Source organism: Anopheles merus, chromosome 2R (assembly GCF_017562075.2).
Source record: "Anopheles merus strain MAF chromosome 2R, AmerM5.1, whole genome shotgun sequence".
Lineage (NCBI taxonomy): Eukaryota > Metazoa > Arthropoda > Insecta > Diptera > Culicidae > Anopheles > Anopheles merus.
In genome coordinates, this window is record NC_054082.1 from 29536264 (window position 1) to 29562081 (window position 25818).

The 25818-nt window shown below is 46.6% G+C and overlaps 1 protein-coding gene across 4 annotated transcripts in view; it reads left to right on the plus strand.

Annotated features, from left to right (window-relative positions):
* Positions 1 to 40: 40 nt before the first annotated feature.
* The window catches only part of LOC121591062, a 49807-nt gene continuing 24029 nt past the window's right edge, over positions 41 to 25818 (plus strand). For all 4 annotated transcript variants that reach the window (XM_041911414.1, XM_041911415.1, XM_041911416.1 and 1 more), the window contains exon 1: positions 41 to 1812. In XM_041911414.1, the coding sequence (XP_041767348.1) occupies positions 1599 to 1812 (214 nt within the window). In that variant the 5' untranslated portion in view covers positions 41 to 1598. The remainder of the gene's footprint in view (positions 1813 to 25818) is intronic.

Genomic DNA, 25818 nt, shown 5'->3' on the forward strand with positions numbered 1-25818 from the left:
GGCTGGCCGTCTTGCGAAAGGGTCTTGCTCGTACTCGGTAGGTGAGAAACGTTTAATTCAAGTCCATGCTTCGTCCGCTTGGCACGCGTTGGCTGCTTGAGAGAAAAACAAACCCATTTCCCCTGTCTCTTTCATACCGTGCCCAGCCCGATTCCAACTGCGTGTGTGGCTCTGTGTGGTGGTTACTACGGTAAATCGTTGTGTGAGGTCGTTTCGGTGCCAATATTGTGCGTATTTTGGGAGGAAAAAATCAAACCTTTCCCATATCGCCTGCCCGATTACGGGGCTGCACAGAGAGCCCTGCTGGTAAGCAGATTGGCCGCGGAAAGGGATTCTCGCCAAAAGTATCCCCTCCAGTGGGGGCAGCAGCAGCATCGCTACAGCGTGTTGTTTACCTTGAGTGCATCATCTTTCCACCTGCTGGTGGTGGCTGAGAAGAACATAAGAACGGGCCCCGCTTTAGTGAGTGGGGGTTGGTAGTAGTAAACGCTAAACTGATTGGAAGGAACCGTCTGCCTGTGCGAGGTGTGAAGAAAGCCGCGTGAGTTCAATCGCTTTTATCGTGTACACACTGCGCGCCCAGCGCTTTCAGATGATAATTGAGCGTGTGTAAACGTAGCGCCTACACTACTAATACAGTACCGTAGCGCGCGCGTAGTGTGCGTACAAAGGAACAGGACGAGCGCGTTCTCTACAAACGTAGCAGCCGCTGTACAAAGGCCGCTCGGTCGGTGTGCTGCAGTGCTAACGAGTGCGGGTGGGTGCGGCCAAGTGATTAGTCCGGTGAGCGTGCAAAAGTGTCCCAGTCAATTGTATTGCACCAAGTGTCAAACGCACGGCCCCTGTCAAAACGTGCCGTGTCATCAACGTAGCAGCAGCAAGTGCTCTAAAGGAGAAGATTTGAGTGGAAAATTTTTGCATCTCGTGATCAATCGTGCCAAGAGCAGGGGGAAAGCGAAAAGTGATTTCGCTCCCATTCGTTGATTTCATTACCTGAAATAGAAATCATTCTGTGTCCCGGTCAGTAGCAAGTGTATAGAGTGTGTATCGTCTGCCACAACACAGGAGAGTGCTTTCTTTATGTGCTGTTAGTGCTGTGTATTCCCTCAGTGTGGTGTTTGTGTGGCGTGTGTGTGTGTGTGTGTCTGTGTGGTGTGTGCGGTGCCTCGTAATCGGAAATTCGTGTGCCGGTGGCCCTTTCCGCGCTACCGCGAGCCGTATGAGCGATCCAAGTGTCCTTGCCGCCGTGGTCACCGTTGCGGTAGGTCGTCGACCCATCAACCACCTGCCAGCCTATTTAGACCCGTAAAGGGAAGCCCACAGCAAACGCGAGCCCCTCGGCAAGCGGGTGGCGTTACCATTCCTTTCGTTTGGACTGCCTTCTGTCCCCCGGTCGAACATTACCTTATCGGACAGAGTGCAGTTGGTGGAAAGTAGCAACGTAGAACGTAGAAGTCAGCTAAAGGGAAAGAGCATTCCCAGATCACTGTTTGGTGTGTCTCTGTGTGTGTGTGTGCGCTGCAACTGCATTTCGCTATCCCGTAACCGTGGAAGCCGTACTGGACCGTGGGGACGGAGGGGGCGCATCCGCTCTCACGATGAGCTTGAAGAAGGCCAGCCGCACCAAGAGCCTGTCGCTGAGCGGGGACGACTTTCCGCTCCGTCCGGTCGGCGGCAATGTCGCGGGCAAACCGAAGGGCGCCTTCAGCACGCTGAAGCGGCCGGAGGACACGCTCAAGATATTGAAGTACATCGACGACAATGTGATCGGGAAGGGTGTTGCCTTTCTGGGACCGTACGGCCGTCGCAAAGGTAGGTAGCATGATGCTTTACGGACTCCATTGATCTACAGGCTACATGCACGATACATTTGAGCATCCTTTTCATAAAGCACTACCAGCATAGCTGTTTCTTTGTTTCAAGGCCTTGTGTGCCGTTTCTTTGTTTTTGTTTACGTTTGCGTTTTTCGTGCGAGTGTGTGCGCCTCAGAGAAAAGCAAAACACTGAGGGAGTATACATTCCTCCACGCATAAACACATCACGCCACCCGGGAGGGTGAAAGAGATAAACGTAGCTATCCTTACAGCATCAATGGCTGGTTGGTACACGCCACTGCTCCTTTGATGCTGACGTCATGGCGCATGTCCCAGTTTCAAGGATACACCAGCGGTGCGGTCTTTGACCCCTCTCCTTCCACACACGCCGAACTGCGTTTCGGCGTTGTGGCGGTTGTGGGACGCTTTACCCCTGCCCTAGTGGTGTTTCACGCCAGTTCAAACGCGTGTGTGTCCTTGGGCTTGGTTTTTTGGGCGAGTGAGCCAGTATGCCATCAGCTCCGCACCTTTCGCTCTGCCGGGCATTGGAAAATCTGGATAGCACAAGGGAGTTTCGTGCTATTTTTGTTGGGCTCTGTTTCCGTTTTCCGGGTGGGTTATTACACCCTGACTGTATCGTATCAGAAACGATACGATGTTGTGGCGCAACTGCGTTTGTAAAATATTCTAAACAGCGTCGTATCTTATCTGGAATGAGAAAAGGATTTTTTTAGGATAAATTGCGTAACAGTGTGCTGTTTACGTAGAGCGCAGTGCCATTACCTGTGTACAGTGTGAGGCGTTGTTTTGGCCATGCGTCCGTCACGTGATATTGGTGACTCTAGCGGCCAGAATTGTTCTTACGCGTAGGGGACCTGTAATAGCTAGATTTGAATGTAGTATCTAGTTCTATGAAATCTAGCAACCGATAAACTATTCAAAGTACACCTTACGGTGATGTTCATTGCAAAAAACAGGAGTAGTTTTAAAGGATGGTTAAACAGTAGAAAACATTAGAAGTATAAAGATGTTGAAAATTAATTGTAAAGATTGATCGTTGTTCGACATGTGCTACCAGGCCTTATAGAAAGATTATTTTATAATGTTTTAATTTTATTTCGTATTATCAATACAATTATATTGATTATGCCTTCAACAATATCTAAATACTGTTTGACTCAGGGCGAGTCATCGAAAAAAAAAAAACTTTCAATTGTGACGTCTCCTTTAGATATGTTTTAAAGTTTAATTTGCATATTAATAACAAGGGGCTCAATGCTACCAGAGTTTCGTATGCTGAAGGTTCTGAATACATTTAATTATATGTCGCTAAAACGGCTGAGGGTTTTATACGATTCTTTGGTACGGATTTATTGATTTATTGTTTTGAAATGTTTTAACATTAACTCAACGATCGATACTACTCCTGCATATGTATAAGAATGAAGCATTCAAATGATTTCTTATTGTATTCCATTAAGATATTGACAGTTTTTATTCCAATAAATTTAGATCATCCTTGAACATTAATATCCAAATACTCGAAATAATTTGTCACTATTTGCTTTGTTGGGTGTAATAATGTTGAAATTAAAGGTAATCTTCGTCATTAGCTTTATTTGTTATTGTTATCGCCATTTATCACCCTTAGTTTAGGAGCAAATTCCCAGAAAGTCAAACAAAAGGCAAGAATTCGGATGAAAACAACAAGAAAATAGCGCAGTTTGCACATTCTACGAATAGTTTATTAGTTCCTACGAAATGAGTAAGAAGTCACATCCTCCCGCACAGAGCAATTCACATCACAAACACACTTATACCTTATATTTATGGCTAGAAAACACACCAAGCAGCCAATTTTGATCGCTGGCCGAGAAAACAACCCTTCTGGCAGATGGGATGATGTGCCAAGGTAGTGTCGCAAAAAAAATAAAAAAAATAAAATAAAAAAACTCATCCATTCTCTTGTTGCGCTGACGTTTGTCCTTTTTGTTTCGTGATAAACTACATGTTTTTGATTGGGTAGAAGGGAGAGAGCAATGTTTGTCGTATTGGAAATCCCCTTAACCCATAACCTACATTCCGAGGTGTTCCGAGCACTTGATGGTTTGTTGTTTCATTCACAGCGAAATTGCAAAGTGGAACGAAATCGCTGCCGTAATACTGTTCGATTTTGTAGTTTTGTGGTGCAAACGAAAGCAAAACAAAAAATCGCACTTAAAAACACACTACAGCAGTGCTACCATACACGATTAGTTGCACAAATCACTATGTCACGACACACTTGCATGGTGCATCGACTGCGCTTCCTGGCCGTGCGAAAGCGATCGCACTGCCACGAGTGTTGTGTGCACTTCACGGCAGTTGCATTCGGGTGAATGCTATTTTTAGCACCACTAGGCGACACATGGGTGCCCACTTCCGAGACTGCACACAGGCACAGGCGAAACACGCCGAGAGAGCACAGCAGGCCGAAAGACATCACACTTTGTGTGCTGGTTATGATGTTTTTTTGCTGCGCTGTTTGTTGAAGCGAACCCACGGCAAGCATATTTATGCGCTCGGCTCAACCTGCCCTCGACGACCAATAACGACAAACTTTCGCTGCTTCCTTTCCACACTCGAGACGGAACACGCGAGCCCACGGCAAACGTCGTCGCCGCCGTGGCCGTCGTCTACGGGCGCGATGGTGGTGCAAAAGGGAACGCCAGTTTCAAGGCCAGGGTTAGCCCCGGTGCTTCGGAGAGCATGCGGATGTGCGGCGGTTGTACATCACACGCTGTACAACAGCAAAAAAAGCGAATCTCGCTGTAGATGCAGCCGCGATCGTGCCGCGATCTTGGCAGCGAAAGTGCGCTGGCTCTGTGAAGTGAAAACGAAACGCCAAGCTGCCGGTTTTGCAACATGGAACCGGCCAAGACGGTAGACGAAGGTAGGCCGGCCGAGTGCTATGCACTTTGTGTAACCTAGTTTGTTTGTTTGTTTGTTTTTTTTTCTTCTCTTTTTTATCCAGCCGTCTCGATGGCGACACGGTCGTCCCCCATCCGGTTTGGCCGGGGAAAAATTGTCTCGACGTACGCAATTAAATCACGCACGTCCCCGTGTTAGCCGGTTAGCCGGAAGCAGTGGGGAAATGCATCGCGCGACTTGGATGGAGTTTTTCCTGGCTTCGTCTGCTGCATTGATGCGGTTTCCTATCTTTTCCTTTCTTTTTGTTTGTCTGCACAACCGGCACTCGATAGGTCCTTCGGTGGGCAGGATTTTATCTCCGATTTACGGATGCTCGTCGGTTGCGGGGGGTGGCTATGTATAGACAGTGGAGTAGTTTCCAGCCGAGTGGAAGAGAAATGGCTTTTTCCTAGCAGCTCCAGCGCATACCCTTTGATGTTACAGTGCTTCTGTTTGCGAGCATAGCTCGGCAGCGAGGTACGAAAAGGGTTGGCGAGATATGGCGAATGATATTGAATGTGGGTCAGCAGTAAGTTAGTGACTTTCAATCGTAAAGCGCAGATCGAATGATGTGACCTATTTCGATTGAAACATACAGTAATAGAGACAGTAAGAAATGCAAAAGTATTCATTACGGCTGTACAAATTTTATCGTTAGATTACAATTAGACTATTTATATTGAACCCAATAAAACTGTCTACAATCAATGGAATTCAGAGCTGCTAATCTAATTGAAATATATTAAGCACCGCAATTTAAATAATTAATTGTAAATACAAAGTGCAAATGCTCCATCAACACAAGGCCTGTCATAAAATGTGTCAACCAGCTTTCTGAGAAAGGAAAACAGAGTTCATACCAAGGTCTAGCAGCGTCTAGCAGGACCTGCCGGAAGGGGCAGTGTCAAGTGTTCAGTTTCCCAGTTCAATAGCAGCCGGCTGTCAGATTGCAGGTGTAGAAACGACTTGGTTTTGTGCTGGCTTCCGTTCTACACCTTCTGTTGCTTTACGGTTCTGTTACAGACATCTGGCTGAAACCGGATATCGTCGCCGGGCGCCAGTTTAATCGAGCGAATCCTCCAACAATCGGTGCACGCGCGTTTAGTTTTTGCTGCCCTGCGCCGATAGTTACGGTGCTGTATTGTATTGAAGGGCGGGACTGGTATGACGCGAATTCATTACACGATTAAACTGTCTAGTGCATGCTTTTGTGGTTTGAGTGTACCAGTGTGTTCGTACCCTTCGTAAGGTCCATTAAGCGATCGAGTGAAAGTGAGTGTGAAATATTGTTTATCAATGATATCACTCAGCATACTCTTAGAAATATGGAGCATTAAATATAAAGTTTAAGAATATGCTTTTTTCCAACCTATTAAACCTTTTATAACAGTAAAATATTACACTTAACATAGTTTTCACTTCTTTCCCGTAAGTCAATGGTTTGAGATTCTATTGAACTAAACAAGCGTCAATTGTAATGTGTAACTGTAAATTATTTAGATTCAATTGTTGAGAAGTTCTGTATCCCGTGTACGGTACGCCTAAACGTATAGAAACTACAATCTATGCGTTCACTTTCTCTCGAGTGATATGTAAATACATCTTTATGTGGAACCTGCAGTCCGCTGAAATGCGCTATGTTAGACAAGGTTATGTTTTGGTTTGCCATTTCCTGCAACCGATGGCACTGACCTTTTATGTTAGTCAAACACGCCTTTCGTGTGGCATTTCAAACATTCAATTGACGTTCAATTCAATGTAGTGAAAAGCTGTCAAACAATCTTATTCATCACGAACGCTGTTGTGTATCATACCAGCATTAATGCACAAAATCTACACTTGTATAAAATAGAAAGATACTTAATCACGAATAAAGAAATAATCCATTAAAAAAAGAAACACTTTAGTTCTAGTGTTAAATTATTTATATAGCCTAGTTACGTGTCTGGTCTCAGTTGGTCTCGTGGTACAGCCGGCAAATGGTACAACCTAACTGCACAACATACCCATCATGAGCTCGAGCCTTTCTTAGCCTCCCATACGACGCAAGACTGTATATGGTACTGTCTACACTGTCTAACTTAACTGACTGAACTGAAAGCTAACTTAACTGAAGGCTTAACTCAATAACAAAAACTTCCACAAGACATCCGTATTCGTCGTGTCGGGGTGCCTTTCTTTGATTCCGCACATTTCTTAACGAAGTTTCTTAAATTTTTTACCATTACGGTTGGTGTACGACTGATAGATCTTCAAAAAATTTTGCTTCTGATTCATGGGCTAAAATTATTGAAGGTGCAATTAACATTGCGTTAGTGCGGGTAAAGGGATAAACCCGTGAAAATGTTACAATTTTTGTTCATTTTTTTATGCAAACGTTATTGCGTACAATGGCCAATAATTCTTGGAACAATACCGATTGCACTGCATCATTTTCGATATACTGTTTAAAGAAAATAAAACGACTCAAATCAATCAATCAAAAAATAATATTATTAATACTGTTATTGCATTTGTTATTGTTACTGTTCTTGTACGCAAAAACAAAGACCCAGTTATGCCAGTTATGGCATAGCTCGACCAAAGCAAAAAAAAAAAAGAAATTGTAAGCCATGCGACACTTTTTACGACCACTACCTAGCGCCACTTAACAAGCCCCGGAGGGGTTTTTGATTGCGCGTGGTTTGCATTATTTCGCTTCCGATTTGCTGCGGGCGTTGGGGTGGCGTGATTCTTCGCAATTTCTTCCTGCCCCATTGCGGCTCGCCCTAGCTCTAGCGGCAGAAGTTGGCCACAAATTTGCACTCAACGCGCAATCACTGCGGTGCAGCAAACAGAGTGCGCTTACATCGTCAAAGCGGTCACGTACGATCGTTTGTTGTCATCGTTGTTGGACTGTCGGATCTAAGTGCATCGCAGTACATGGTAGAGGGGGTGTGCTAGACAAGGTTAGCTGATCATCGTTCGCAATCATTTTCCTTCTGCTAAGATTTGCATTTTGAATTTCCAATGTTTTAAAGTATTACATATGATCTAGTGCCTGTCGCTCTAACTGTCCCTCATTAAGCTCGTTGCTTTCCTGAATTCCATTGATTAATCCCAAGCGTCTACTAAACCTCAATAGCGTATAGTAGGCAAACAACTAAACTAAGCGCCTACTGTACTGCTTCCTAAGCCAAGGTTTGCGATAGTGAGCGATTGATGCACCCGTTCACTCGATGCATGCATGCACGCGAATGGAATCTTCCCATTAAGCTGTTCTGGCAAACGGGGCTGCGGGTGGTTAGAAAAGAGAATCTCCCCAACTGCAACACCAGCAGCTGAGTCTGCCGGGTGACCGGGTGTGAGAAAACCAGATTCTCACCGAACACGCCGGCTTATCGCGCGCCAGTTGACAGTGTGGTTGGTTGACGAGGCTCACGTTGTTTACAGCTAGCTGCTGCTGCTGCTGGCTCCTCTTATCACGTTGGAGCTACGATCTGCTCCGCAACGGGGTGGTACACCTTCCCGCACCAGCCCGGGCTAGAAGACACGCATCGCATCTTGCACCGCCCTTCGCTCGGTTGAATGATGTCCATTCCGGGGGTCATTGGTAATGATTTTAAACGAATTTGTGTTAACATATGGTGGTACTACGTGCGCCTGGATGTGTTTTCGTACACTGCTCCCCCTACTGTCTTACTGTCTGTCAGCAGAAGTTCTGGCCGGTCTAGTTAAAGCTGGAAATGGAGCGAGTGCATGGACGGACGGATCGAAAAAGTCAAATCAATGTACCGAATAACTGTGCTCTTGATAGCGTTTATCGCTTTTGCGGCAGATTGTAGCAAAAAAAAAAATAAGATTGAACAAAAATGCAACTCTTAATCTGATTCTCAATCATAGGACGTCTAGATGAATATTTTTACTTAGGTATATAAAACAACACTCTCAAATGCAGAGCGGTTGTGCATGCGTCTCTCCGAGCCAAGAAATTTTGTACCCAACAATTACCATCCACCACGTGCCAGTCGATGATTTGTTTGCCTTCTTCCCGATGGATCGAGCACTCAAAACCGCCTATCAGCAGCCATACTTGCCTGCTGCAGTCTAATAGAGTGCCATTGTGCACAATGTGGCGTGCCCACTCCCACAACCCTTGCCCTCTCCCGGGCGTGGTAAGAATTGCTTGCGCCCGAGGGTGCGATGATTATTATTGTCGATGATTGTGGTGCGAGTGACGATGGCAAATAATTGATGCACCCGACAGGGTGACACACCATTTCCTCCCCTGGCTTTCCCCTTTTACCCCGTGGCTAAGAATCGTTGCACGTTTTCTATCGCGTGGGCACACGAACCTTTTAGTGCAGCCAACGGTTTTGCGATATGAGGATGGCAAATGGCAATCATTACAACGTCGGGAAGCGTTCCACGTGGTGCTGGAATTCGTATGTTTAAATTCCAGCGGCATTGAGCGTCGTGTGTATGTGTGATATCTGAATCAGCGCAAACGAAGACATCGGAACCGGGCATCGGAATGTGCAATGGTAAGAACTGTTTTGCTCGAGCGGAAGTAGGTGTGTGCAGTTCCTCGGCTGATGTTTCAAGTCAGCAAACGGCAAAGGGGAAGTGTTTATGTTGTCCGTATGGTTCGTTTCTGCGCGTTGGCACTGCGTCATATGCCTGGTGTATCATTGCAGCGCGGAATTTGGTAACAAGACTCGCACGGACCGATCGTGAAACTTGAACAATAAATTATTTTCATTTTCAGTGATGAAATTGAACTAATTTTGCTACAAACTCGATGATTTAGGATGCCGTCCATCTATATTTTGGTTACGTTTGCTCTGTGAATCTGTTTTCTAATAATTAAGTTTATCACAGGCATACTTCAATCGAATCGTACTGAAATTAAACAAGAAGTTCCTAACAAATATCTCGTTGATAGTAAAACTTCCCGATCCCCGATTACAATGCACTTGCGTACCATATTGCAATACCACGTGTTTTGTCCCTTCAGCTCATTGGCTTACCTTTAGATGCAGATTTAAGCTCACCGTTATCGCACAAAGCGCCTCAAGCGCATCCAACACCCACTTGAAGCTAAGAGGCGTGCAGCGATAACGATTCAATGGCGTTGGTTTGTTTTTAGTAAATTGATCGTGCCCTTTAAAGTCCGTTATTATTATGAGCCGGCTCGGCACCCACCCCCAGGCAGGGCTGGCCTCGAATCGTGCCGAGCATGGTGATGCTTCATGAGTTGCCGAGAACGATGCCGCGATCGGCTTGTTACAGAAGCAAACTGCATTTAAATGCACCGAGCGCGTATGGTTGTGTAGGAGAGTTCGATATGAATATACGCGGCCTCGTTCAAATGTGTGTAGTTGATACACACACACACCCATGGATCGAAGACAAGCACACAGGCACCCCAGGGAATGGCACGTGTCCGATATTGCTGATGCTAGTGCATTGCTAATGGCGTGAATAAGCTTGCAAAGCTTTGGAGTGCAGGGGGCAATTGGGGGAAGGGCAATCGGGCAGGATTTATAAAAGCGTCGTTGCGACACATGTGATATGTTTGTGATGCATATTAATCGATTCAAACACTTGACGGTACACTCCAAGGGTGAATTTTGGTGAGGAAAAACGCATATGTCAACAGTTCATCTTCGTGTTGCAAAGAGCGGAGGTTTTTTCACGCACACTTAGCATCTCGAGCCAAATTAGTTTGGTCAAAACGCAGGCAAGTGAATCTCGAAGCACCGTGTAATGGGCAAAAGATAACCGCAGCGGCGAACAATAAACACCAGTCAAACATTTGGTCGTTAAACATTGGCGAGTAGGTGTCAGTAAATGAAGTGCCAGTAAATAAAGTCCCACCTCCACGATCGCTTCCCTCTCTCCTCGATGGCACGTGTATCGAACGCGCTTGCGATTCATTGCAGCTAGCTCACATTCAGAGACACTTTTGATCAGGGACAATTTATAGTGTTCGGAATTCTTTTAAGCACAACATCAAACTAAACCAACGAAATCGGTCTGGCTATGACTCCCAAGAGTTTCACCGCAGATTGACATCGGGATGGGCCCGGAGGGTAGGCGTCAACAGTGCATCGGTGCATCGCCGCCGCTTGGAACCTCTAATGTCCCGATAGGAATTTGAAAGTAAACAATTTAACACCCCGCTAACTGGGCGGGCGTTGGTCGGGGGGCGTTCGACGTTCCGTCCCGGAGCCATTTGTGCAAAATTCTGTGCAGCTGTGTGTCGGTCGGTCGGTCGGTTATTGCGCAGCGTATTGAGGTGGGATTTGGAAAATTTCGCTCACCCTCCAGGGTGCAATATGGCACGTGCCACGCGGAAGAGGAGAGGGTGGCTGAGTTTGAACAGGGAATAGTCGTAGTGCACTGTATGGATCAGCTGCCCATCGCCATATTTTGATAGCTGCAGCACGATCTTCGAAATGACGCGATGCATCTTGGCGGAAGCGTCGCGCATCGAATGCGCGTTTTCTGGGCTGATCACGTACGGTGGCAGTGCGCAGCAACGGGCAGCGTAAATCGTCTAAAATGGTTTTACGCAGCCACAACAAAAACACAACAGCCGACGAGACAACAGCCAACCTGGGTAGCTGTGAAGAGTTGCATTCTAATTTGTGCATTGTACCTCGTTTCATGCTTTATTTTTTGTTCAGGCGACGGCGGACAGACGGACAAATAATTAACCCCGCACTGCTGTTTGTACTAATCCTGGGCGTTTTATTTGTTTGCAGTCCCCTAGATAGCAAGGGATGGTGGTAGTTTACTTTTGGGCAGGGTGTGAATGTACACCCGAGAAGCAGGGAAGATCATCCGCGCGTCAGCCGGACGGGAGACACACTTGTTCGGCTTCGTGCCGCGCGTGGAATTTAGACTCATCAATGCACGACAAATGACGCAAATTTGGGAGGCGGACACAGACACACACACCTAATCGTGTACCTAGCGAGGGGACAGCACAGGTGGTACTTGTGGGCAGAAGTGCGCGCGTCCATGTTGACTGTTTTATGAAGTGTTACTGACCGCGGTGGTGTGTACACTCCCGGCTTGTGTGCCAGCCGCAAATGCATCGCGTGCGAAACAGCAACTTAACTCTTCCTAGTTGAGCATTAGCATTAGCTCTTTCGCCGCTGACGTGCGTGATCGTATCGAATTTCGTCCGTCGCTAGAAATAACTACTGACCCTTAAAACAAAGTGTATCAATTGGATGCAAAAAATTAACAGCATGAAAACATAAAATGGGAAAACATGGTGTTACGAATGTGTCTACACCGCGCTAATATTTCTTAATTCTTTAGGATACACATTGTTGGGAAAATTTAGAAATAATAGCAGTTGGAAATATGTTTCCTTACTTTTTTATAGAATAATTGACAATGTAGGCGATTTGATAAGAAAATAACTAAACATTCAATGATGCAGCATTTCAGTAAGATATGCTCTTGCTGTAGTTTGTAATCACACCGTTGCTATCGTCATTCACCTGCATCGAATCGAACTGTGAGGGAATTATACAAATTTCCCAACGTCCCACTAGATGATTGATTATTGCAGCTTTCCGTCACAATTGCACACCTCCTGCCGGTCCCGCTGCACTCGCTGCTTCCCCCAATCATGGGTGCTAATCATCATGGCGTGTGTGCGTAAAGTAATGTATGCTAACGACGTAATTGTAGCCTCTCCGCCGGCCTAGCCGCAGGGGTTGCTTCGGGGGTCCGGGCGGGCTCTCGCTTCCCCACCAATCCCCCACAGTATCGATAAACTCAACACCCGTGAGAAATCATTCGAGATCATCGAGAAAGTGCGACACACGCGGTGCTTTCGTTTTTAATTTCAGCACGTTCTGTCGTAGACAGGGTCCGTGTGGGGGTAAGGATCTGTGGGAGTGAGTTGTATTGCGTAGTTAGAAATGTTTTCTAAGAAAAAAAGTAGATAGCGGAAAAAAACGCAACACACAGATAGAGCATAACCATCTAGTACGATCGCTGCCCGATCGGTACCAAATATGTAGCTCTGATAGCGGTGTGATCAGGTGTTTTTTCTTGTCTCTATCTCTCTTTCTCTTCGTCTGGTGCCTCTCTCGCACTGTTGTTTCGAAGCCCGTGAATGAAACGATCACGTTTCGCAAGTGATCCAATCTGCCACACACAGATCTTGCGCACGCCGCCACCCATTCCCATCTATGCGTGTCCTTCACGCAATCGTTTTTCGAGGTTATGCGTCTGCCTGCCAACGTCAGTCGGACAGCCGGGGGATTGCGGGAGCGGTTTATGTAAGCGACAGTGTGTGTGTGTGTGCGCGCCAAAGGGTGAAGCGAATTTTTGCGAATCGTACGAGATCGCGCCAGACATGTTGGCGGCCGCCACAGCGGGTGTCTTGTGGCTGTTGTTGTTGTTGTTGTGTTTTTTGCGATCATTCGCTGCGACAGCCAACTGTTTCTTAGTCGACGGTTCCGTTTTGCAAGACGACGAAGTGGCGGTTTAGGATGTGAAGGTTGTTCCTGGGGCTGGTTGGCCATAGGAGGGTTAATTTTGTGTTTCTAATTACCCGAACGAATGCAACAGCAAGCGAACCGATTCGCGCTCGGGCTCAGGCAAGATGTGATTTGAAGGCGAATTAAATGAAGCTTGTAGAAGAGATGAAAACCAACACCACTCACCATTTTTGAAGGTATGCATTCCGTTCCGGTAGAATACCACTTCCTTCGACTTTAATCTGTTTAATATATTTTAGGTAGATGGGCAGGAGTATTATTTTCCTGTCTGTAATTGTTGTAATTGTTTATTGCAGGTTCAATGGATATAAATTATTCCTGTGAATGTTCTTAAATCTAATCTCACCTCTTAAATTAAAACTAGTGTTAGCCCAGTGCGTATTTTAGCCGTCAAAGAGGTTAAAGAGAAAAGATCAATTTCTTCTGTTCTAATAGCCCCAATGCGGAAGCCTAGTCTAGTTTGTATTTTTAGCTACATGGATGAAAAATCCACCAACCGATCTTAATGGGTGTCTATTTTATGACAAAAATGTTAGAATGCTTTGTTCTGCTGCAATTTCCAGTGTCTAGCAGTAATCGTGCAGATTCAGAAAATTGTTAAATAATCGCTGAGCAGACCAACCAGCCGTTCCAATGGGTAATGGCCGCGTTCGCTGTAGGTCAGTGTGGCGTTAATATAGATTCCATAGATATATTCCACGAGCGCCGCAGCACACCCGAGTGCGACATGGCGAATTCTGAGCGTGATCGTTTTGGCCACTTTTATAGGTCAACCGGCGAACCTGCCTGGCCTGCCTGCCTACCCTGGTTGGTGTGGCCTTCTACGGCCACGGATTAATGGTGTTTTAATTGACGGCCTCGCCCTGTCATGTGGAGAAGTTTTGAGTTTTGATTGATGATGCTGTTGTCTGTTGTCGTTGTGCGTGCAAATTTGTTGTATTTATTTTTGCAGTCCCCTGGCCTCCCTCCCGCCCAAACAGCTCCGTGAATGGGTGCGCGCAACGAAAAAAAGAGCATTGTTGCGTTGCTATGGGGCGGTTTTGTGAATAGAGAACCATTTCGAAGTTCCCCACTTGCGGCACCTACCACACGTGTTGCGAGCGGGTCGTTGCAGTGTTCGCTCTCGCTGACGTCAAAGTAAAATCCGGATCGGCACGGTTTTAAAGCTTCCTTTGCCTGGCAGGATCCAAGGACCGAGGGGGTGGCCGGCACGCAAGACGGCTAGCGTAAGTCGACGAACGCTTGAGAAAGTGGTTCCGTTGGGTGCCGGCATGTGGGTTTGGTGTGGTCCACCTTCACGTGTGTGTGTGTGTGTGAAGCATGGCGGAAAGGTGGCGACCTTCTTGCCGCTGTATGCCTATTTGCTCTTGACGATTATGAAGTGGAGATTGCACGGCAAAGGCAGAGTGTTGGGTTCAGGAGAAGCCTAATTTTTTGTCACTGATGTCGTTTGCAGATATTTTGGAAGCATATTTTTAGCTTAAATCGCTTTACTCGAAGAATTTTCACTTCAAGTACTCTCCGATTTGATGCTTCATAGCAAACCACAGCTAGTTCTACGGACGGAGGTCAAATGCTTCACTTTTATGCGAACAAAACGAAACTAACTTTCCCTCCACTTGAACTGCAAAACCGCAAATCATGTACCCACGGCATCAAGAGCAAAACCAATAAAACAATCTCACCACCGGGTCAGTGTCGCACCGGGTTGACGGCGAATTACATATTCAGCAAAACCTCTCCAAGCGTTAACGCTTGTTACTAATACCTTTTCGTCCCCGGCTTGCTCCTCACTTCCCCAGCCGAATATTGGTGGTTCAGTGAGAAACTCCACACCGTGACATCGAATCTGCCTACAATCGGTTTTCCAGTCTGTGCCGGTTCGAACTGGTACCGCAGAAAAGGGGGGGGGGGGGGGAACGCCCGTAACAATTCCGGCCAACCAATGTTACCTTCACGCAAAAAGGCAATCACGTTTTGAGCACTTGTGCAGTTTAAGTTCTCCTAGTACTCCAGTGCCCGGACAAGGTGAGCGACGTCCTTATATCGGTGCGCCGCCGGCAGTGAAACAATCCGGAGGTGTCTCGCTGTCGGAGTTGTTTCATTCCCTTTTGGACCTCGGCTCGACACTGTCTGCGAGAAGTGACTTTTACCAAATGTGTCCCTCTCCCAAAGAGAGAAAGAGAGTGGGAGGGAGGGATAGTTGAAAGGTCATGCCGGGTGGGACGGGTCGGCTGGTACGTCTCTGCAAGGCCCCGGAGGGAATTGGGCGTGTAGCCCGGAGCGTACTCAGGTCCATATTTCCGAGCGGCACACTAAACACCATGACGCACGCGCGGTGTTAGATGAGCAGCACGTTCGCCTTCCCCACAGGGAGGCCCGCCCCATTATCGCCCGACCATCTTTTGATAATCACGGGTGCGCACCTTGATTGACGGGATGACGGGAAGTCTGGCCGGAGCGAAAGCTCGTGCTTACAATGGAATGAAAATATGCAATACTACACCGAACCACTTGCCCGTGTACCCTCTGTTTGAGGGCATGATGACGGCATCTTGTAGCGGCGGTGGTAATAGTTCGCGTAAGATGAGGTGCGATCGGAAACCCATTACGTCTGGTTTAAATGATTGACACCAGCACGAGCAAGTGGGACGCTTGGAGGCGAAACACGTTTGGCGTACCAAACGAAATTGATTGTGACAGAAAATGGGGGAAATCGAGAAGTCATCCAAGTGTTACATAATCAATATCCGGGGTGATAGAAGGTGAACCTAATAAATTTAAAGGATCGTTATTTTCTGGCGTTCCACCGGAAGTTTGAACGGCGTTATGCCGCTAAGCTGGAGAAAGTATCAACAGTGATCGTTGGCTATTGGAGATCATCTAAGTGACATGAAGCAGTGCCGACTCTCGTACCTGGTTTCGGGAGTTCAACGCCTTGCGATCTTCAAGTGTCGAAGCAAAGTCATGCCACTATCGAAATTCGAACGTTGTTCCGTTGGCTGATCGATCGTAAATGTGGTGGAGTGTTGTTTCTTTGGGGCGAATTTTAGCTTGTTACTTTTGTTTTGCCATTTCGCAGGCAACAGCTCGCACGAGTTGTAAGCTTTTTTCCACCCACAATCACGTACACAGCACAATAACCTGTACCGTACCGCTAACGTGATGACAACAACGCACACTGTGTGGTTGTTTGAGACGTCGTAAAGCAGCTTGGTTTATGAGCTGGGACCATATTTGTATGCAGTGACTGTTTTGGTACGATACAGTGACGATAGCGATAGCTCAAACGCGTTGAGAGAGAGAGAAAGAAAGAGAGAGCGAGAAAGCAATAAAACACCTTTCTCCACATATTTACTATTTAATCTCAAACTAAAGGATCTCGTTTGAAACACATCATCATTTCTGTGCAAAAAATCTAAAATCTGAAGACATGCTGTCGTTTTAATCCTCTTTATGGTAAGTAACGAAGCAATGTGATCCGATAATCAAATGCAAATCAAATCGCGCCCAGCAAAACCCCTTCATCTAAGATCCTACAGCTCCATTACACGTGCCGCTCGGTCAGAATAATGAATTGCATTCTGTTCACCTTCCTGTCTGCCAGGGTAAAACTATTGCCTTCTTCAAACCGTATCGCGTGGAAGTGTACCGGTTCCAGTTCACTATCGTCTAGTGTTGGCCGTAGCCTTATCGCATCGCGTCTGTTTGCTAAACATTGGGGAGTGCCTGGCCAGCGCTCTGTGCGCTAGTTGATAACGGGGAAGTAGTGCAAATATTTACGGAAAGCAAATATTGGCTACAATCCGCGCCCTGCGTCCGCCGGTGGTCCGAGTGAGCCGAACGGAAAACTCATTAGTGGACCGTGTTCAGTGACCAGCGAAGTCGTGTAGATGTATGTTAACCTTTTGCATCGATTTTATAGGCATATATATTTTTTTTGATTGTTCCGAGATGTCATAGATAGGGGATGCTTATTGACTTGACGTCAAGTGAGTGAAGAACTAAGTGGAAGTAGACTCGTGTTTCAAAACCTTACGCCTAGCGGTACAACTTTTGGTAACATTCATTGATGAGTAATTAAAACCACTTCAGAGTCGGGACATACATTAATCTTTTAGGGCCTCTATAGATCCATTAATTGATCGAGATTTAATAATCTTCACAGATTCTGGATTGTTTTTAAACCATACATATCTATGAATTAAGGGTAACATTTTCAGTATCTGTTACACACGCGATTTTAGTACAATAGCACCCGATGTGGATCTTCAGAGATTTAAAAAAATGCAAGAATCTCTGAAGGTTGTAAGTCTTTTAAGATAATTGTGAACATTTTCGAATTTATGAATGTCTGAATATGTTGGCTCTTTAGAGATTAAAAATCTATCAAGTTATGTTAACTTTTGAAGGTACCTGGATTTTTACATTTCAAATTTATTAAATCAGTTCAAAGACTCATTCAGTTTCATAAATCTTTATTAGAGTAGATGGTTAACTCTGCATGTAGCACAAACTAATAATTGGCGCTTGAACTATGGTGCAATGTAAAGAAATTTCACGCACCTCAAAGCCTACTAATTCGGTCAAACTCTAACCACCCTTGGTGACGACGCCACAATTTATAGGCAAGGTTGAATAGCCTTGAACCTTACATATCATATTTCATTGAAGCATGCTACTCTAAACTACTGCAGTGGCGGCGGCTCCCTGATACACTGCCAAGAGTTGCATGCCAACAGCTAACAGTGTGTCGGTGCACCCAGTGTTCGTGGTCCACCCCACTGTTGCGCCCACTGGGCGTTGCGCTACTGCAAGCACAACGTGTAGAAGGAAAAGCAAACAAAAACAAAAAAGCACAAATGATACGTTCAAGTACAAGGTTCAAGCACAACGATTTGAGTTCCTTCCGCTTTTCCTGCCTTGGAAAGCGGACCAGGATGCCGAACATAAAGGATAGTCAGTCCAAAGTGCCCAAAATCAAAATGTCACTTTCGCCTTTACGGTTTCGCACCGTCGTTGTTCGCACATCGCTGACGTCGCTTTATGGGCAGAGTTTTATTTAGCCTTTCTTTCCCTCCCCACCCCCGCCATCAGGTTCCCGCGAGGTTGCATTTGGGGCTGGGAAAACCCGCCCGGCGGTATGGCATTTTCACCGACCGTCGTTGCGTTGCGAATTGCAGTGTCGTGTCCTCTTGCCTGCAATCTTAAAACGGTAAAGTAAAAGAAATAGGCAGCACGACGTCTTATTCGTCCGACGCCCATGGAACGGATTGGCGAAAGTTGAATTTTTGTGAAATGGAAGCGCCTCAGTGGAATATATCCGTGCGATGACGTCAACTGCTACGGAGAGGTTGGATTCGCACCCAAAATCAGCCTCAGCGGGTGGAGTCGCGCTTGGAGGGTTCGCGCAACTTTCCGCACCGAGCCGTGCCGCCGGGGCTGGGTTCGCGCAATACGGACCAGACCAGTTGTCTGCCAGTTGTGTGCGCTGTAGCAATTGCCGGCCGGCAAAAATTGTTGTTGTTGCTGGGGTATCTCCGGCAGGGTTTGCTCCAATACACCCGAGACGCTACGGGTCGTCGATGAGCAGGCGCGGGGAGAAGGTAACTCTCACTTTCAACCGAGCATGATGGACAGATTTTGACAGCTGAAGGATGTATGCAAGATGCAGAGTCGGAGCGAGGGATGTGAATGTGCAAATGGAATAAAACAAAAGAAAAAAAAACCTCGTCCATGCCGTCCTCTGTACACAGCTTCCTTCGTCGCGCTACGGGTGCCGCGGTTCATTCGCAGTCAGTGTGACCGTGTGGATGATAAGACAACTTACAGCGTATGAGCTCGGTGGCGGTAGGGCGAACGATCGTACCCCACTTCTGACCATGGTCCGATGGTCAAGTCGAGCGCTGCTGTTCAAGAATCGCTGTACAGTGAGCGACAGAGAAGATCCTTCGAGATCTGCGTTCGTTAGCGGTTTGGTGGTGGTGGCCTTTGGGGAAGTGGTGAGTGTATGGTAACCGATGGTTGAGACAAAAAACCACACTCGAAATGGGTCATCCATCAATCAACGGAACAAGCAAAGAGCAGAGGAAAAGACAGACACACTCACGCAGGCAGAGCAAAGAACACACCATCAGTCATTGGATTTTTCGCGCACGCGGGGACCAACAGTGTGTGCGCGAGTCGTGTGATGAATATTGCGCGGGCGCGCGGGGTTTTTGCAACAAGCGTTCACGCAACTAGCCTCTATCATCTGTCTTCGGGACACTCCCAGCGGGGTTGGTCCACGACGTTTCAATTGATTGGTGAACTTTTCCCTTTTTCGTTTCACCGTGTGTGTATGTGTGTGTGTGTGTGTGTGTGTGTGTATGGCCCCAATAGCAGTGCACCAACAGGTTTTGGGATGGACCGGCAGGCCGAGGCAACAGGCATCCGGCTCGCTAAATGACAAACTTCACCGGCAACCCTAGACAGTCGGGCGGCCAATGACAGATTAATTAGAACGACGACTGCAGCACAAACCATGATGCCGGTGGTATACTTAGGCGGAAGTTTTGTTGCCTACCCCCGACAGCTGAGCTGGGTCTATCAGCAAGGGTTTCGTTTTTCGCTTCCCGCGACCTTGGCCACCGCAGGGCGGGACGCGTTGTGTGTTGTGATAGTTTCCTGGGTCCGTTCTGGGATGTTTTTGTTTCGCTTGTAATGAATCTTCACATCAGTGATATTGTTTTCTGTTCTTAAATCCTTCTACTGGCAAGATTTTGCTCTGCGTGTGTTAATGATGTGGAGTAAAAATATTTCACCTATTCACCCTAAAATTGTTCTCACAGCTGTAAGAAACTCAGCTAATTGAAGTAAGGTAAATATTAGTTAAACAACAAATCTGCGCTATTTCGAGACTCAATTTTGCTGGTGGCGGTTGTTGACTCCTTATCGTTTCGCCGTCGGTCGCCTCTTTATTTCTGCAATCGCCGGTACACACGCACACACCTTTGAGCAGCAGTTGCCTATAGGACGGTCCGTGCTGGGGCATTGCTGAGGGTGAACCCGGTGCTTATTTGTTTGGAAACGAAACTCGTAAATATTTTGACAGTACAAGCAGCGCCAAGAAGCGCTAGCAGAAGGGACCCGGATCGGATGGTGGATTGGAAGTAGAAGATGTGATAGCGATCGCTCTGGAAGAAGCACAAGGTGCCTGTGGGTGTTGGGAAAGGAACAGCGGTTCCGCCTTGCGCTTGGTATGGGCCATAGGGTTGCGAATAAAAATGTTTACATTTTGCCTTAATTTAACCGAGCAATTTCCACATCAACTCAGACTGCCTCTTGCCCACCATGTTTCATTCGCTGCTGTACTACTCTCCGCGTATTGTGTTGTACAACTTATGGGGGGACGTTATGTTTTGTATTAAAAAAAACGCGTTTGTTGAGAATCTTGAGACCTTTTCTTGGGGTTTGATGAGCTGGCTCGAGGACGACAGATGGTTTGCGAGAGGACACATTTCATTAAAACCATCCCTCCGAAATGGCCTATATTGTCCGACAAGTAGAACTGTCCATACATTTGATTTAAACTCAGCTCTGTGCTGTTGAACGAAACTCCAACCTCTTGTCGAAACCATCCCCTCCCAGCGGAAAGAAAATAGAAAATAAACATATCTCCGATTTGCTATTTTTGGGAGCACTTCCACGGCAGTGTCTACCTTCCACCACATTATCTCTCGACTCCGGTGTAAACTGGTTGGGCGCCGCTTGCACGCCATGTTCTGATGGCCATGTTCTGGAAGAACAATGTATGTGGTATGTAAGAAATATTTGTAAATATGTTCAAAAATCGAGAAGATTCCGGATTCCTTTCCCGATTGGCGGTGGTTTCCGTTGTTGCCCGGTATGCTGTAGCTCGCGGCATTTCACGTATGTTTGTGCGTGTGTGTGATTTTTAATGACACATTTAATTACATACCGCTGCATCCCCCTCGTGTTAACGGCTTAGTATGCCACACCTTTCCGCTCAATTCACTCTGTCGCAAGGGCTCTGTGTTGGTTGGTTGATGGGCTGAGAACCGACACCGGTTGCCCTCGGTCACTTGACTACCCGGTCTCTCCCCCACCCCAATGTCCAGCACTGTAAGCTGGTCGGCAAGGTGGTTTTTGCTGCCGCTAAGGAAATGTATTTAAATTTATTCTAAAATCTCTTGAAGAACGTTTCGCTTTGCCCGCTGGTGCTGTTCACACAGGCGAGCTGATTTGCACTCGGTGCCATCTATGGTGATTGATAAGTTTGTAGAAGTTAGACGGTAAAAAGTCGCTTGCGTTGTATGTCACATCAGCGCTAGGAAGCAATGCAAGCAATAATTAATGACATTTTTGTTTCAACTTACGTTTAATGTGGTCCACTGAAATTGATTGATACTTTGGAGTCGCTATTGACCAAATAAATAAGTAAAAAAAATCTTTACTACCAGTACGGGGCCTGTACATGCAGAAAGACGACATTCAAAAGGACATACCTGAGTGTGTGATGCTTTTTGCAGCACAAGTTAAGGGGTAGGTAAAAAGCGTGATGTGGGAAGTGGTTAGCCGTCGGGTGACTTTTAGTCATTCGCTGTGCCACAGTTGTGTGAATCCATAATCGAGAAGGTGTAACAGTTTGCGGCAACCGTTTGCAAATTCATTTTTCACGTGACGATCATCCAAGGGCGAACGAAACGAACAGAACCCGCGGTCCTCGTCTCGTCTCACGCGGCACAGCGTCGCCGCGGACGGCCATGTATTTCTTTCGAACACGCCTGATGACTGACTGTGTCGTTTTGTCGGCAGAGGAAAATTCTAACGAAAGTTCTTTTTCTCTTCTTTCTCGTTTCTTTCTTTCCCAGGTATGTGTTGTTGTTGCGCACGTGTTTTTCGCAGCCTCTCGCTGCGCATCCCTCACCGGACATCAGTGAACACCCATCAGCAACAGCTAATTGAGCCGAAGAAAACAGAGAGAGAGCGAGCGAGCGAGAGATTCTAACCTCATTTCAGCAAGTTTTCCACTTGTTTGACAGCTAGCACAGATAAGTTTTTAGTTGGTCGTCCCACTGTATGTGTGTGTGTGTGTGCCGTGCAAATTCCACTACACGAATCGCCAGTACAGCCGACTGATCGGGAAAACATTTTTTTGCAAACGATTTTCCATCCAACAACTCAGCCAACCGAATTGGCCTAATTTTTGCTAAATGTGTGCTCTTGACAAACTTCCACCATCCTACCCGATCGATTGGAAGGATCGTGCTTGGTTTGCGAGATTCTTTTGCGGCATTTTTTTGCTTGTTTAATATTGTTTATTGTTAGTTTTGTTCTCCTCCGTCTTCCGAATCCTTGGAAGCAATTAGTGGTTGATGGTAAAGCGGTTTCTTCTCTGCCAATGATGTGTGTTAAGTGTCTTGTTTTGCTCCCATCTTCTTGACCATTCTACCATCGAAGCAGTGTTTTTTATGTCTGCGGTTTCGTGGTTACTTCTTTGATCAACCATCACCGTAATGTTTTTTTTGCTTGCTTTTTTTTACCGTCCTCGACTCCATTCTGCCATCTGATTGATGGCATTGAAAAATGCGAATTCGAGTGTGTCCGCACGTCGCGTAACATCTCGCGAACATGCTAATGCTGCGCGAAAAACACGACACGAACCGTGACACGAGTGGCACGGAAAACCAAACAAAAAAGAAGAGCTGCACCCCATGAAACGGAAGCAAACAGCTGCGCGTTCTCGGCGGGTGCGATCCGTGACAAAGCGACTCGGTAAGATCGAGAGTGGGACCGTGCGACCAGTGAAGACAGTCGCTGGAATGTGGGTTAAACGTGGGTTTCGGCTTATGTGGATTGGTTTATTTGCTTTGCAGATTAATTGGGTCAGTGAGTTATTGTATTCTAATTGCCCTTTGGTCGAAGATCAGTAGAAGATCAGTTTATACGGTAGCACAAGCGGTTAGTGGTTATTATTAACAAAGATGATTCAATTCCGTGTTAAATATTCGCAGGCATAAATCATCTCGGTGAAAGCATTAGAAAACTTCAATCACATGGTGAAGCACACTTGGGGACAACGTTTTTTCGTTAGAATAGTTGCTTGCCAACAGAGAAAAAGCAAAAACAAATAATGAAGCTGTCCAACATGAACGTGACAAACGATCGGCAACCGGCAGTACTTTATCTCATTTCCTACCACTTCTGGGCAACGCGAGCTGGCATACAGCCAGGTTCTCCGCCGTACGATCAAACAAACTGACACTATAAATTCGGTCATCGTGTTGCATTCTCCACATTCCACAGGATCCTGCACGCAATCTGGCACCCCGCACAGAGCACACCGGGTGGTGCACAGTCGACGTAACGCCTTGTGACGCACTACACTGGCAAACACGGGCCGAGGTATTGGATCATTTTTCCTGCTAATTTGATTTCCCGGCCCATTAGAAATGGAGGAAGTTAGTTTTGAACCGGCGGCATCCCCATTCTATGGCGCGCTCTACGGTTTACCGGTATGTTGACCTTGGGCGAAGTGCTGTCCGTTTGGCAATGAACTTGTCTGTGCTTGGCGCTGGTCAACACGCTGGTCCGGTCAGGACCGATGGAATGAAAAATTAGCTCGCTTTCCCACAGCTAGGTAGACAGGTCGAACGACGTATGTGTAAATGCGGCTGATTGATAGTTTTTCCCACCCTCCACCCTAAGAAAGCACCGTTCGGTGTGTAGTTTTTCGCTTTCCCTTGGTTTTTGGGTTGCTGATTAACTTTTTCCGTCGGTGTGGGCTGTGGGTCGGTGTTTATGGTTTTATTTTTATCTGTTGATTTTTCCTCCTTTGCGGTTGTTTTCCAACCGAATGGACTGATCACGAGGATCCGTTAGAAAAAGGAACATTCTTTTTTTGGTTCCTTCGTTGGTAAAACTTCGTTGTTGCGATACAAGTCCCATCAAGGGTCCAGCCTGGAACGCTGTTGGCTTTTTGCGCAGAAACTGCCCAAATGTGCGCATCTGGTTGAAAAAAGGTGCGGAGCGAAGCATAACTACTCGATGTGACTAATACACCCTACCGCATGCGCGACCAGGAAACTGGAGACGCTCGCATTCAACAATGCTGCCAACGGTTGTTGTTTGGCCTTGAGCGCGAAGGGGCCAATGAAAGAACAGCACACACAAAAAAGGGAAAAGCATCTGGAAATATTACACTCTCTACGTTGTTGTTTGTTATGATGGGTGATCGGGCAACATGGTTTGGGGTAATTTAAAATAAATGTTCTCTCACACACGGTACCGGGAGTTAAATGATGAGGGACAATAATTCCTATTCGTACTTGCTGTTGTTGTCGTTGCTAGCTTCGAAGTGTTTCCGTTTCGCGACGCTCTGAAGTAAACACGCTACACCGGCATAGTCAGGCCGTGTAGGATAAATGATAGAACGCTCCGTTGTTTGGTAGGTATGTATCGGTAAAAATAAATCTTTGTTTTTCTTTTAGGGGGCAGCGGAAAATCCCCACAACAACAACCCACGGTGACATCATTGCGCATAAAACTCATGCCCCGCATCTAAAGCATCGGGCGCGTTCGATAGCGACAACGGTTCATAAATTGGCCCAGACTGTTGGTCGCTAAACTGCTTAAGCGTCTTATTTAATTCCTGCGCGGTGGCCCAGACCAGATAAAACCAACTTGTGTGTACGGGTGTGTGTATGTGTGTGCGTACGTGTGTCTGACGTGTTGGCAGGGGGAAGTTAGCTATGTGACAGCAACCGAAGAAAAAGGCAAAGAAAATCTCATGTGTTTGAGCAGCAGCAGCAGCAGCCGCTAAAACGTGGATCGTTAAAACAAATTTTCCACTCCGTTCAACAACCCTGACCATGTGCTGGTTGCGCCACACGCACACGGTTGCGACCGTCCTCAGGTTCTTTGCTCTAGCATTTGTCGTCCACTGGGAAGATGTGGTGTAAAATTAGAATATTCGGGTCAGTTCATGACACTTGAACCGTGTGTGCTGAGCGCTTCCGCTAACTTTACTCAAACCCCAAACTAAGATGGTTTAATGAAAGTCGCATACAGTCTGGCCGATCTGCTCGGCTTCAAATTGTGCTCAACAGTGTGTAAATCATGGTAACGAAGTTTAATGTCCGAACTTTAATTCACCCTAATGGGATGCGGCCCATTAAAAACGCCTTGTAGCAATGTGCTTTCCCGCAGAAACCCGTTTAAAGACAATTCGAAAGAATGCGTGTTTGCAAATTTTAAATCCCGATGGACGGTAATGCACGACGACACACACACAGACCATTAGCTAAACGTCACCTCTGGACGTGTGTCTTATATTGTAAAATATCTGGTAATAGAATCCTTTGCGTAGTTTTTAGGCCATAAGTCAGCGACCGGGCACGGATTAAGTGTATTACATTATTACGTCGCGTGCCATGCTGTCAGAGTACGGTAGGAGTGCAGGAACAGAGGTTCCCGCTTGCCGTACTTGGAAGTGTGTGGCTTGGCTGTCGCAAAAATGTCTCAGGCAGGCTTCCATTGCATAA